General features: G+C 34.9%; 1 protein-coding gene across 1 annotated transcript in view; it reads right to left on the reverse strand.

Annotated features, from left to right (window-relative positions):
* The window catches only part of med12 (mediator complex subunit 12), a 146,450-nt gene that overhangs the window by 80,539 nt on the left and 52,927 nt on the right, over positions 1-12,984 (reverse strand). The window contains 5 exon segments of the mRNA XM_051935384.1: positions 3,400-3,563; positions 9,729-9,872; positions 9,988-10,103; positions 10,624-10,681; positions 10,683-10,769. Coding sequence (XP_051791344.1) covers positions 3,400-3,563; positions 9,729-9,872; positions 9,988-10,103; positions 10,624-10,681; positions 10,683-10,769 — 569 coding nt within the window.

Here is a 12,984-nt window from a genome sequence, read left to right on the forward strand (position 1 = left end):
TTCTGGCAACTTTAAAACACTTTCAATTTGATGTTGATAAACTCTGGATTATTGTCTATTCTGCCAGTGTTCTTGAAAGTGTATTACCAACCAGTACTTTTGTAGAAATCTCTGCATAAGACTTAAGAGAAATTTAAAACATGTACACCCAATGCCTTGCTAAATTTTTCAGATCCAAAAATTCAAATTGTACTTAGTAACTTTTTCTTTGCTGTTGTTTCAGAAGATAGTCAAAATTGTTTTATATATTTTATATATAAATGCCTACAAGTGGAAGTGTGTGTGTGTGTGCATGTGTCTGTCCGTCCGTCCGTCCGTCCGTCCCGGAAGTGAGAGGTGGAGTTGGGGTAAGGGCTCCACCTCCAAGGAAACAGACAACTCGCTTAGCTACTAATAACACAAGCAAGGCCAGCACATCAGCAAAACAAAACCTAAGAAGAAAGATAACGTTGCTTAGCCAATAACATCGGCAAACAGGAATCCCTTTTATTTTTCTTCCCGCCGCTAATGCACAAGTGATGTGAACACGTCGGCAAAACGAATCTTCCTAGGAGAGAGATGCCCAGAGTAGTTCCTTTCAATTACCTGACATCTCTACATTTCTGTTTTCTTTCTGATGATTTCAATTGTTTCAAGGAGCCCAGGCTTTTTACAGCATGGGCTTACACAGCTAGTACAGTATATATATTTAGAAGAAAAAAAAAATATGTTTGTATAAATATTCAAACACTTTAATAGTTTGTAGAGCCACATTTCTTAACAATAACAACTTAAGTGAAGTAAATCTATACCAGCTTTTACACTGGAAAAACTATTTTCTGGTACTTTGACATAAAAATCTTGTAGAATATCTTGAGGCATTTGTGATATTTTCTGCGATTATATTTTCTCAAAGTATCACAAGAAATGTGGTACTACTTAAGGGCTAGTGGTGTGATGTAAACTAAATTGAATTTTTAATATTTTGTAATACTTTCAGATATACTTTCATTACAATTTATTAATGTGCTGTTTCCTTGTTCTGTATTAAATCTTTATGGAATTATCATATTATGTTAGCACTGTTTAAGAAGCAAAACCTAAACAGTAACTCTGTTAAAATGTTTATATTAATCCATTTAATGATACGTATTTTACATTTTCATTTTGTTAGCAGATGATGATTGCAATTAAAGATGAAAAATAACCTTGGCTGTTCTGTATACACGCAATGATGTTCAATTAACTCTTCAGTGGGTATTTTTATTTTCCATTTACTTTGTAAAACACACACCAATTAAGAAAAATTAAAAAGTGGAGTCACAGAAAGACTATGTGCTGCTGTTATGTGAATTTCCCATTGGGATTAATAAAGTATCTATCTATCTATCTATCTATCTATCTATGCCATGTTGTGACACAGTAGTCAAAATGACAGCAAGACATAAATTAATCATTAAGCTTAAGGTACTGAGTTCTTGCATTGATAACAGCAATTTTACCTTTCTATTTCCTCTCAAGTCTTGTATTCAGTTTCTTTTTCATAGTTTTACGTAGTTGTCTGATACATGTGTAGAACTGGGACACTGCAACCACAAATGTTTAAAGTGCACAACTGGAGGGAATTGGGGTCCCCAGATGTGTGTTAATCATGTCTGGCCCCGTAAGACTAGCATGTTGTAGTTGCTAAGATTATTGTTAGTAAGCAACTGCTTAATAATAGTTTCAGCATATGCTCCAAAAGGTTTCCAGATGCAAAAAAGAGGGGAAAAAAGGGTTGAGGGAAAGGCTGATGGAGGTGACATCTGGAGTTCCTCAGTAGCAGGTGCCTATAAATGAGAGCACCTTGAATATGCATGTTGGAAGCCAGTACTTATGGGGGAGTCCATTCCAGCTTTAGTTTCATTACCAGTAATGTTGAGTTATAAGGATGCAAGTAGTCAAGAGAACAGAGTTTGCAAGAGAGCTGCACAATAAGGATGGAATAATGAATGTGTTCAGGATATCAAAACAGACAGCAAATGAAAGATAGAAATCAATAGTTGTGAATTGCTTCAAAAATACTTATCGGGACATTGTGAATGACAGTAATGAAAGTAAAGATACCTGCAAAAAACACATGAAGTTACTGAATGAGGAATACGAAGAGGATAATGATGTTCATTGTGATAAGTGACAGAGGGACCAAGATATACGTTTTCAAAATAGGAGGTTGCAAAATAGCTGAAAAGGATGAAAAAATGAAAAGCTGAAGACAACACAAGGTTCTGGAGCTAAACGGTAGACAGACCTGTACAACATAATTATGTGTAAAGGGAATACTCCTGAAGACTGGAAAATAAATGTGTTCATTCTAAATATACACAGATAAGCATAATAAATTGGGAGAGCGGGTCACATCAAGCGATCAACATTTTAAGGTAATAAATGTGGCTGAAAAACTGCTAGCAAATGAAATCAGTAAAAAGCTTAAAAAAGCAGTTTGATTTCATGCCGGGGAAAGGAAAAGCATTAGATGAAAGGTAGAAAGCTGCATTATGCATATGTATATCTGAAGAAATTATTTATCAAGGTGCTGCAAGAGGCTTTGAGAAAGTTAGGTGTGGAGGAATAGTTAAGAGTCAGTGGTGAGAAACTACAAATAGTGCTCAGGAGAGCAAATGGGGAAACTGAGTTTTGATGTGAAGGTGGGACTACACAAGAAATCCAGTCTGAGACCACGATTTTAAATAGTAACAAAGGTGACCAGATATTCAGTATATGTGAATGATTGCTATGGGAACTGTTTATTTCAGTGATTCAGTCACTTAATAACTGAAGATACAGAAATGGAAAAGTAGTTTGGAAGAAAAGGGCATTAAAGGTAAATGATGAAAAGACCAAATTAATAGTTGTTAAAAAACTTATTTTGAAGTTAGATACTAACAAGTGTAGATGTTTCAATTCTTAGTGCTTTATATCAGAGCAGACATGTCTAAGTAATATTTAGAGTAAAGGCTGCAAAAGACAACAGGCAGAATAAGTAGACAATTTTAAAATAAATAAAGCCAACTGTTCAGTTTATGTACTACCATGAATAATTGCTTAATTACTTGAAGAAAAGTATAAATGTATGAAAAATATTCAATTATTATTATTAATAATATTAAATTAAGTTAAACCCATATAAAATCAGCCCTACACAGGTGTAATCACTTTCAAACCATGCAAGTGTTTTCACACTACAAAGAATTTATATTTGGGTTGAAGTACTAGCTGTAATAAGACTCAAGTAAACAGATGCATAAAACCTACAGAAAATAAAAAATACTGAAAATGGAAAATAGTTGATAGAATTTTTTTACATCCAGATTAATTAATAGCCATTTGTATCTTTTCTTAAATTCAGTGAGAACCTAAATCGCTAATGATGTGCCTCACCCATCAAAAACTTGTGCTGTCTGGTCTGGATTGAGGATCAGGCAGGAATGGTAACGACGTAGCACAGCCACTATACACAAACACAAGCCAGTTGTGTAACTGCCAACCAAGCTAGACGACTTCAGAAGGAGCTCAGCTTCCACAAGGCTGAGTTCATTCAACAGCTGCAAAATATAAACACAAAGAATAAAACTTGAAACACATATGCAGAGTTTTTCTATCCTTTAATGATAAATAAAAAGGTGAAAAAATAATACATTACACAACATTAAATGCTTACAATTAGTCTTTGCAGACAGTGCAGGTAAAGTGAATAGACACAAATTGACATTCCAATTACATAGATTATATAACCAAATGTGTACTTATGTATGTCTCACAAAATTCTTTATCATGGGTACTGGTAGCACAGTGCTGAAATGATTGCTGATTGGGCTCAAGCATTGCTAGGATATTTACAGGAGCAGCTGAAACATGAAGACAACGACTTCCAAATCTCAAAGATATGCTTGTTAAGATGACTAGTAATGGTAAACTTGCACTATATAAATGAGTGTTGGTACATGCATTTCTTGGGATGGACTGACATCTGAGGGTGGTCTCTGCAGGGATAGAATTTGACTCCCTGTTACCCTGGGTTCAGAATACAAACGCATGGGTAGAGTTTCACATGCAAAACAATGCAGGGCTTTGCTAAAAGTTTACATTACCTTGCAAAACAAGTGCTAATACTAATACTCTAAATAACTCTCCTGATTGATTTAACATTTGCCCTGCCTGTTTATTGAATATTTTAATGGAAAGGTGTCTCATCCAGAATTGGTTTCTTCCTCATGCCTAATACTATCAGGATTGGTTCAAAAACCCTAAATCCAAATAACCAGGTTTGGGAAATGGATGGATTATACTATTGGAGGTGAAATACAGACAAAAAAAAAATCTTCAGTACATCTGACCTCAGCTGTAAAATCTAAAGAGATCTGCCAAGAAATTAGTCAATGACAGATGCTGAACTACTATAAGTGCTACATGTATGACATCTTCTTAAGACAAAGTTTTGATGAGAATGGACCCCTTTAACCCAATAATACATAATTAGTATTTCCAAGAAAAAAAGTAAGGTGTGATCTTTGATAAAGCAGAATCATTAAGCTCTGACGTGCTGCTCACCTTCAGCATATACATGTGCAAATCCCATATTTTACTATGAAAGGCAGCAAAAGACATTGAAATTTGCATTTTATTTGAAAGAAGACACCATCTGGTTATGTAAAAATACCATTATTGCTTTTGATTAAATTGTTGGTTTATTTCAAATTACACAAAAATCCTTGAAATATGGCGGTGTCCCATTGTGTATAAGTTAAGGACCGAAATGCACAGAGTATTCTAAGTCAGGCTTGTCAGAAATTCACTTTTCAGATTTGTGATATTTGCTGTTGAGAGATTTATGCCTGATCAGTTTATGGAGAAAACTTTTATTCATTAATAACACTTACATAAGAGCAATACTTAACAGTTATCACAATTTATTAAAATTTCAAATGTATCAAATTCTTGATGCATCAATTTTCCAAAAGTATCCCTCGTTTCATATATGCATCAATTTCAAGGCTACCTTTGTGAAATCAAATTTGTTAACTGAAAATTAATCCACTATTTCAGAATTCCTATAAAATAGCCTTTGTTTTGTTATTTTCAATGTTTCTCATGAATGATCACACATTCTTATTGCCTTTGCCTATATACTACCCGTGGATTTGCCTCTGAAATGAACTTAACTGCAATAATTACTCAAAAATAAGGACGGCATCCCATTTATTAATACAACACTCAAATGCATATTATATGTGCTGTTACTATGTTTGACGCTATCAAGTATTTATGAACCAAGGACCAAATATGAAGCAAATTTAGACTTAATGTAGATGTTTTGAAACTGTTTTGAGACTAAATACATTTTACGCCAGGATAACTATAATGAGCAGCTCATTTTGTCAACATTGTAGATTAGTCACAGGTACAGAGATTCATTTAGTATGTACCTCGATTTTTATTTGCTAAAGCTGCAGCTGGCACTGCCTGCGAGGACTTTCTCCAGATACTATTGCTTTTCTCCCACATCCTAAAGACAAGTTAGACTCCGATGTCTCTAAATTGTCACCACATGAGTAAATATGGGTGAGTGATGCATGGATCACCCTCTATTCTCCTTGCAGCTGTAAAAATTTGGACATGAGCATCAGTAGGCTTTGTGCCCTAGGAACCAAGTTATCCGAACTATTCTATAACATTTCAGTAATTATTTATCGCTCTGATGCTGATCTTTCTGATCATAAAATAGGTCATTACGATAACATTGGAGGAAAAGAATTCATAATTAATTGCAGAATTACAGTATTTGAGGGTTCCTCTAGAGTGCCTCTTTCTCTTGCACGATTTGGCTCAAAAACTAATCAGCACATTGTCATCTCATAACAAACGTTACATTTTAAGTTTGTGATTTTTCCATCCAGCCATTTTAGCTCTAGACTGTCCTCAAGAAACTGTGACACACACACACACACACACACAGATAAGACACACACCCATCGAGATATCAATGTTTTCGGTATCAAGGGACCTTAAAAAGTCAAGATTCGTCAAAAACCGGAGATCGAACTTTTTGATGTATCTAAACCGATGCTCCTCCCCCATAGATGATAGGTTATGGTGGGGGAGGGTGCAAAGCAATAGGCTCCTGGCAACCCTGTACAATAGAGGGTAGTTAGAAAACAGATGGTTGGACAGGCAATTGTAGCCAAGTCTATTAGGTTCTGAGGATGAATGTGAAGCAAATGTTCTTTTATAGAGGGCTATGTAAGGTGCTGTGTTAAAGTGAAATAGATCACTTTTTTACTTCTCACTCCCTTATTCAAATGAATTGCATTACAAGTTAAAATGACTGCTACTCACAGATGATTGGTCACATTATCAAACTCTCCAAGTATGTATGAATCGTGTGTTTTGCTGATGAACTAATTTCATTATGGGATAATACTGACAATGATCAAAGAACTTTCTGTCTGTAAAATGGGAGCAGGATTTCCCCATTTTACTGAATTAAATTATTAAGGATTTTAAATAGATTTGATTCCACAATCCCACGCTGAAATTAAAGCCATGGGGCACCAAAGAAAATGTGGGAAAAAAGCCTTAAAACTTACCAATAGATCCACTTGGAAGTGGCAAAGGAGTTGACTTCAGAATATATGCCTTTGGTGTTTCCGAGATATTTTTATGACAGAAAAACAAACCTCAAAGTAATTAATTTTTAATCAAAGATTCTTTCCATTATCTATTCTGAGGGAAGTAGACTTGTGTATACTTCTCTGTTCACAGCAACTAGAATGAGTGAACTTTATGTAAATATTAGGCAGTATGACAAAAGCTATGGTTCAAATGAAGTTAAAAAATAATGCCTATAGTATTCATTAAATTGTCTTATTGCATTGCTTAGATTAGAAGTAAACATCCTATTTGAAGACAGTTGGAAAGCAGAAACTTGCCTTCCAGAAATGCTTGTGCTTTTCCAACTGTGGCAGCAGTAGGTTAGTTCCACTTGCTGTGGCAAAGACATTTGTCCTCATTAGGCATTACTTCACATATCACCAGTTGTTCTGAGCTGCACCAACTTTAGGCTGTTTTCCTCCTTATGTCTCTCCTAGACCACTATTATAAGCTATGGAGGGAGACTTTTTTGTAATTTATAAATAATGCATCACTAGACAATACACATTTCTCAGGCAAATCAATGTATTCCCCAACTGTTAAAAAATACTTCAAAACTCATCCTTTAAGGTATAAAGTAATCTGACAAGTAATTATCCCAGGCTAAGGTTTGTCAATGTTCTAATGTGTCATGTACTGTAGACAACTTCATTTCTACACCAGAAAAAAAGGCTGGAGTGGATAAGTTGTCAAGGATTTTTCTTATTAGGTCTATAATGGTATTTTTTTTTTCAAAAGTATAAGTGAATGTTTTACTAATTAGGTTGAAATATGACGGCAGAATAAAGTCACAATGCATAATATATTAACATAAAATCTCAAACACTAACACTCTCCCCATTTCTCCATAGGTTATCATCCAAAGACACGTGAGATAGGATAGCTGTTGCCCCTTGGACACAGTGTAGAGGATAAGAGTGGGAGTATGTGTGGCTGCCCTATAATGTAGTGGCAGCCTATCTAAAGCTATAGCCTGCCTTGATTCCAGTGCTACAGGGAAAGTAATTTTAAAACCAGTAGGAAAAGAAGTTAGAAATATCAACCCTAATTCAAACAGGTCCTGGATGCTACCAAAGTTGTCAATTTGTCTCTTGCCATATAATTTAGACCTTCTGCACAACAACTTGCCACTAAGAAAAAAAAAAAAATTTGATTTAGAGCATCCTTGAAATACAAACATTTGAACATTTCTTTACAGCGTAAACTGCATGTGTTCCTCAAGTAAACATATTTATAAAAAACATTTTATATTTATGTTACAACAGTACTTTAAACAATGCGTTAGGAAGAAAGATTTTACGGCAGTTCTGTCTAATCTAGTACTTGTGACCTAATTATTTTATTGCACAACTTGGTCACAGTAGTCTTGCTGCAAACATAAAATTATATCTACAAAACATAGTCAATGTTGATGCAATAAATGCACAAGTCACATATGAACCACCATAAATCCTCTTCTTGATTTGACTACTCAGATTTTTCTGTTAATGATTTATCAAATATTTTAATAAACTAAGAATTTACTGTTCAGTATAAAGTTTGCCATTTTCTTTTAAATCTTTTTTGCATGTAATCAACACTTGGCAATTAAAATATGTATTAACATTTACAGTACAAACTGCTTAACATATTATATACCTTTCCAAATTAGACTGTTTTGTTAAATTATCAAATCAAATTTCAAAGTCATCAACACCTCTCTCAGCACAGGCACTTTTCACACATTGTTCAAATAAGCCCTAATAACTCCTCTCCTCAAGAAGCCGCTCTTGCTCCATCTCAAATAAGTAATTACAGCCTTGTGTCTCTCATTTCTATCCAAAACTCTCAAACGTTCAGTCTCTAACAAGGTCTCTTCTTTTTTTCTACAGAACAGACTGCTCAATCCTAATGAGTCAGGATTCAAGAAGGACCACTCCATGGGGACAGCTCTTCTCACCATTGCCAATACGTTATGGAATGCCAGAGATATCAATCCATCATTTGTGGTCATTCTGCTATATCTCCTCTGCCTTTGACATAGTCAACCACCATATCCTTCTTGTCATCCCCTCTGACTTTGGCAACACTTTGACAGACTACAAGTGGTTTGAGTTCTACCTCTTCGGCAGATCTTAACGTTAGTCCCAACATGGAGAGATGTCAAGGGCATACCAGACGAACATGGAGGTGCCCCAAGGGTCATTGCAAAGCCCTCTATGATTCATTAGGCATTCAATCCCATGTTTTTTTGTTTGTTTTTTTAGTGCTATGCTGATGACACACAGTTATATTTTCCCTCCAGAGGTCCACAAAGTATCAGCTACAATCTCTGCATGTCTCACTGATACTACATCCTAGATGATGGAACACAATCTCCAGCTCAACCTGGCAAAGAAGAACCTTCTTGCTATCCCAGCTCGTCTATCTATTCTGCACCCCATCTCTGTTCAGATTGGTTCATTATCATTAAAACCTGCCAAGTCAGTATTCAACCTTTGGGTGGGGATTGATGATCAGCTGTCCTTCAAGGATCATGTTGCTATGATCTGGCAGACACATTCTGTATCTGTATACATATACACATATACATATATACAGTATATCTATGACACTTGTGAGGTCCTATGCTCTTTCTCGACCACTCAGATCTGCTAATGAATGGCGTCTGCGTAGTATCAGATTTCAGACCAGCCGCTTTACATATGTAGCTCCTGGCTGGTGGAATGAGCTGCCCACATCAAACTCAGACCCCCTCAATGTGTTCAAGAATAGCTTGAAGACTCACTTGCTTGGTGAATAGCTACGTTTTTGAAAATTTGGGAATTGTAACTACTTGTATTTTGTTTTTGAGCTTTTTACTTGTGGAAATCAATTTTGGATACTGATCCTATAACACTTGTTCTGAAACAGTACCACAACAGATGCTGTATAATCCATCTATCTACTGTATGTATGTAGACCTCTTTTCTAAGTCATTTTAGATAAAAGTGTCTGCTATGCAAATAAATGTAAAAGCATATAGTATATATAAGTAAAATGAAAAAAAAAAAAAAACATCTACAAAAGAGGATACGTACCTGAATAGCAAAATCAATGAGACCACTAATATTAAGGGAGTATTCCATGAGGTCAAAGATGAACTGAATATGCTGAACCAAGGGAAGATGATAGGACATTCCCAATGCAAAGCTTGTGATCTGTTCTAAAACATTCCTTGACACCTGCAACATATAATAAAGTTTAAAAAAAAACAATCAGACATGATAGAAGTCTTCAACATGATTAACAACACTGATTTTCATTGTTATGAACACTATCAAAAAACAATTTTTGCACCTGAGAGGTGACCTGATGCTGGTCAAAATGGGAAAGATGTTGGAATTTAGCAAAAATGTCCTCTGCTGTGGGAAATGCTTCCGGCTTGCTTCTCTTTCGCTTCTGACTCTCTTCACCTCATAGCGGCAAAAATACAGAGTAAAAAACAAATCTTATTATTCATGGAAAAGTAACATGATGTTGAGAATTCAGTTCAAAACAACAGCATGAAAAATAACCTAATGATAACCAAATTAATATGCTCATTATTAACTAATCAAAACATATTTTGTACAGAACATTTTTGGAAGAGAATTGCCAAAGGACACTAAATCCACATTAAATCTTTTTAAAAATAAAAATGTTAACTAACATTTTTAAAGAGTCAAAAATATGCAATCTGAAAGTTTTTGTACTTTCTAAAACTTAGTAAATATCTTAATACAGAATATAACAGTTATGGTCCTAAATTTGTTTTGCTTGCAAAATGATTTATGAAAGCGCTAGAAGCCAAAAAAAAATAGATTGGCACACAAGTACAGCTCATCTAAGTCATGATGCACCTTAAGCAATTCACAGGAGTGATGATTTTGCTGCCACTGTTGAAGATCATGACAGGTAATAATCTCTCTCTCTCAGCAGATGGTCTCTTCCTACCTGTTTCTGCTGTGCTTTTCCGGTTTAGCACTTTCAGGATATCTTTGGTTATTTTTTTTTATAGCATGCCTAGCTTCATCTCGTTGCTTCCCAACACCATATAGAACAACAAGACGTTGGTTACACTCATGACTGGCACTCTCCTCCTACAAGGCAGACAAATTTACAAAACTAAAAACTTTAGTAATAGTAAGTACATCTTTAATATTTTAGATTTTGATGAAAAATTTCAATACACAATCACTTTTATCTCACATGTTTGTCTTTTTAACATATACTGAAAGCACTTTTTTGCTAGTCCTATAATCAGGATTGAATTTTTACTTACTTACTTACCCAGGGTTTAAAAAAAAAAGAGGCCGAAGCAAAAAAAATGTATTTCTTAAAACTAAAAAAAAGGCAAGGGAAACTTGATAGTGTGTGCATGATATAATGTACTAAGAACAGGAAAACTACAATTACAAGTAAATTGAAAAGTCACCAGTTGATGTCACTATTATCAACTGGAATCATGCAACAAATAACAAAATTTTCTCAAGATCGCTTAATCCATTTCAAGGTTGCAAAGGGTCAGAGCCAACTGAGAAACACTAGTAGCAAGGTAGAAATCAGCTCAACACTCCCATAAATGCACACACACACTCAAATGGGGCCATGTTTGCAACTGCTAATCAACCTAATATGCACACATATCTTTGAGGATGACTGGAGTATGCAGAAGAAAATACATACACATACAAAGATGATTTGTAAACTGTACAGGGACAATAAGCATGATCAAGATTTGAACAGAACTATGCATTTGTGAAGCATCAGTGCTATACCTGTCCCATCATGCCATCAGGGAACAAATGTATTAATCATCAGTATAGATTAATTCAATCAAAACTGTTACTGAGCCAAGAAGTTCGGCTTATGACAACTATTATTTTAAACAAATATCAGCATCACATTAACAAAGATAGCAGACAAAAACCTAAGCTACCAAACATGTACAAAAAGCATAGCAGTGAACAATTTGCATACTGTACAATGAAAAGTCATATTTATTATATAAAAAACTATTCCAACATTAAGAGTTAGCCAGTGATTAACAAAATTGGTAGTTTCTGGGACCATAAGTTATGCCCACTTAAGTATATTAAAGAAAGCTTTACTGAGAATTTAAATTTAATAGCAGCTAGAATAAAGGAATATTTTAATTTAATGAGATGACATGACAAAAACAAAATGCAAACAAATTTTAAGGGGAGAAAATGTGAAAAAAAGCATACCCCCTCATTAAGGGGGACTCTTGGTTTTGATTATGATGAAAAGAGTAACTTCAAATGTAGGCAGAAATATTGTATCTTACATAGTAAAAATAAGTTCGTTAATGCTCACTGGCAAGGTCTTCATTGTGTAGCACATTTTGATTCAAAGCTTGCTTCTACTATCACCAAGTACTAAAGAAAAAATGTTAGACTGGCCATGAAAATCTCCTGACACAAGAACAACTAAATATGAATTTCTTTTGCTACAAACACCCATACAACCAAAGAACAAAAATTCAGACATATACAGTAGGTGATGTCAGTGAGTTATAAGCATCTGAGCAATTATTATATACAATTACTTTGACATCACTGCACTGACACTTAGAGAAGACAATGATCTACTGTAAATTAAGAATTATTTTTTATGATAACATGGATAATTTCAATTACATTAATCACTGACAACCAAAGATTTTCTCCCTACCTCACTGACTATAATTTTCTCTGTTATGTGAATGTAGCATAGCTGGAGTTGAACAACATGCCAGTACTAACTGGTAACAAAACATTATAATTTTCAGAATATAAAGATATGAAGCTATCTTGAGTTTGTTGAGTTAACTGGGCTTCTAAAGACATAACCTTTCATAATGATTTTTCTTGTTCAGTTCATGGAGTGCAGTAACAAAAATATGATGCCAAATACATTATATTTATCATACAGAGTTTCATAAAAATAATTGTAATGTAAAAATCAGTTTAAATGTCTCAAATCTTTTACAACAAGAACCAAAAAATGTGCAACTTAATGACCGTATTTGTGTGCGCATGTGTGTGTATATATATTTGTATATATAATATTTAAACAGTGTATCTTCCTAGGGCGGCACAGTGGCGCAATGGTAGCGCTGCTGCCTTGCAGTTAGGAGACTTGGGTTCGCTTCCCGGGTCCTCAATGTGTGGAGTTTGCATGTTCTCCCCATGTCTGCGTGGGTTTCCTCCGGGTGCTCCGGTTTCCTCCCACAGTCCAAAGACGTGCAGGTTAGGTAGATTGGCGATTCTAAATTGTCCATAGTGTGTGCTTGGTGTGTGTGTGTGTCCTGCA

This window comes from Erpetoichthys calabaricus, chromosome 12 (genome assembly GCF_900747795.2).
Source record: "Erpetoichthys calabaricus chromosome 12, fErpCal1.3, whole genome shotgun sequence".
NCBI lineage: Eukaryota > Metazoa > Chordata > Cladistia > Polypteriformes > Polypteridae > Erpetoichthys > Erpetoichthys calabaricus.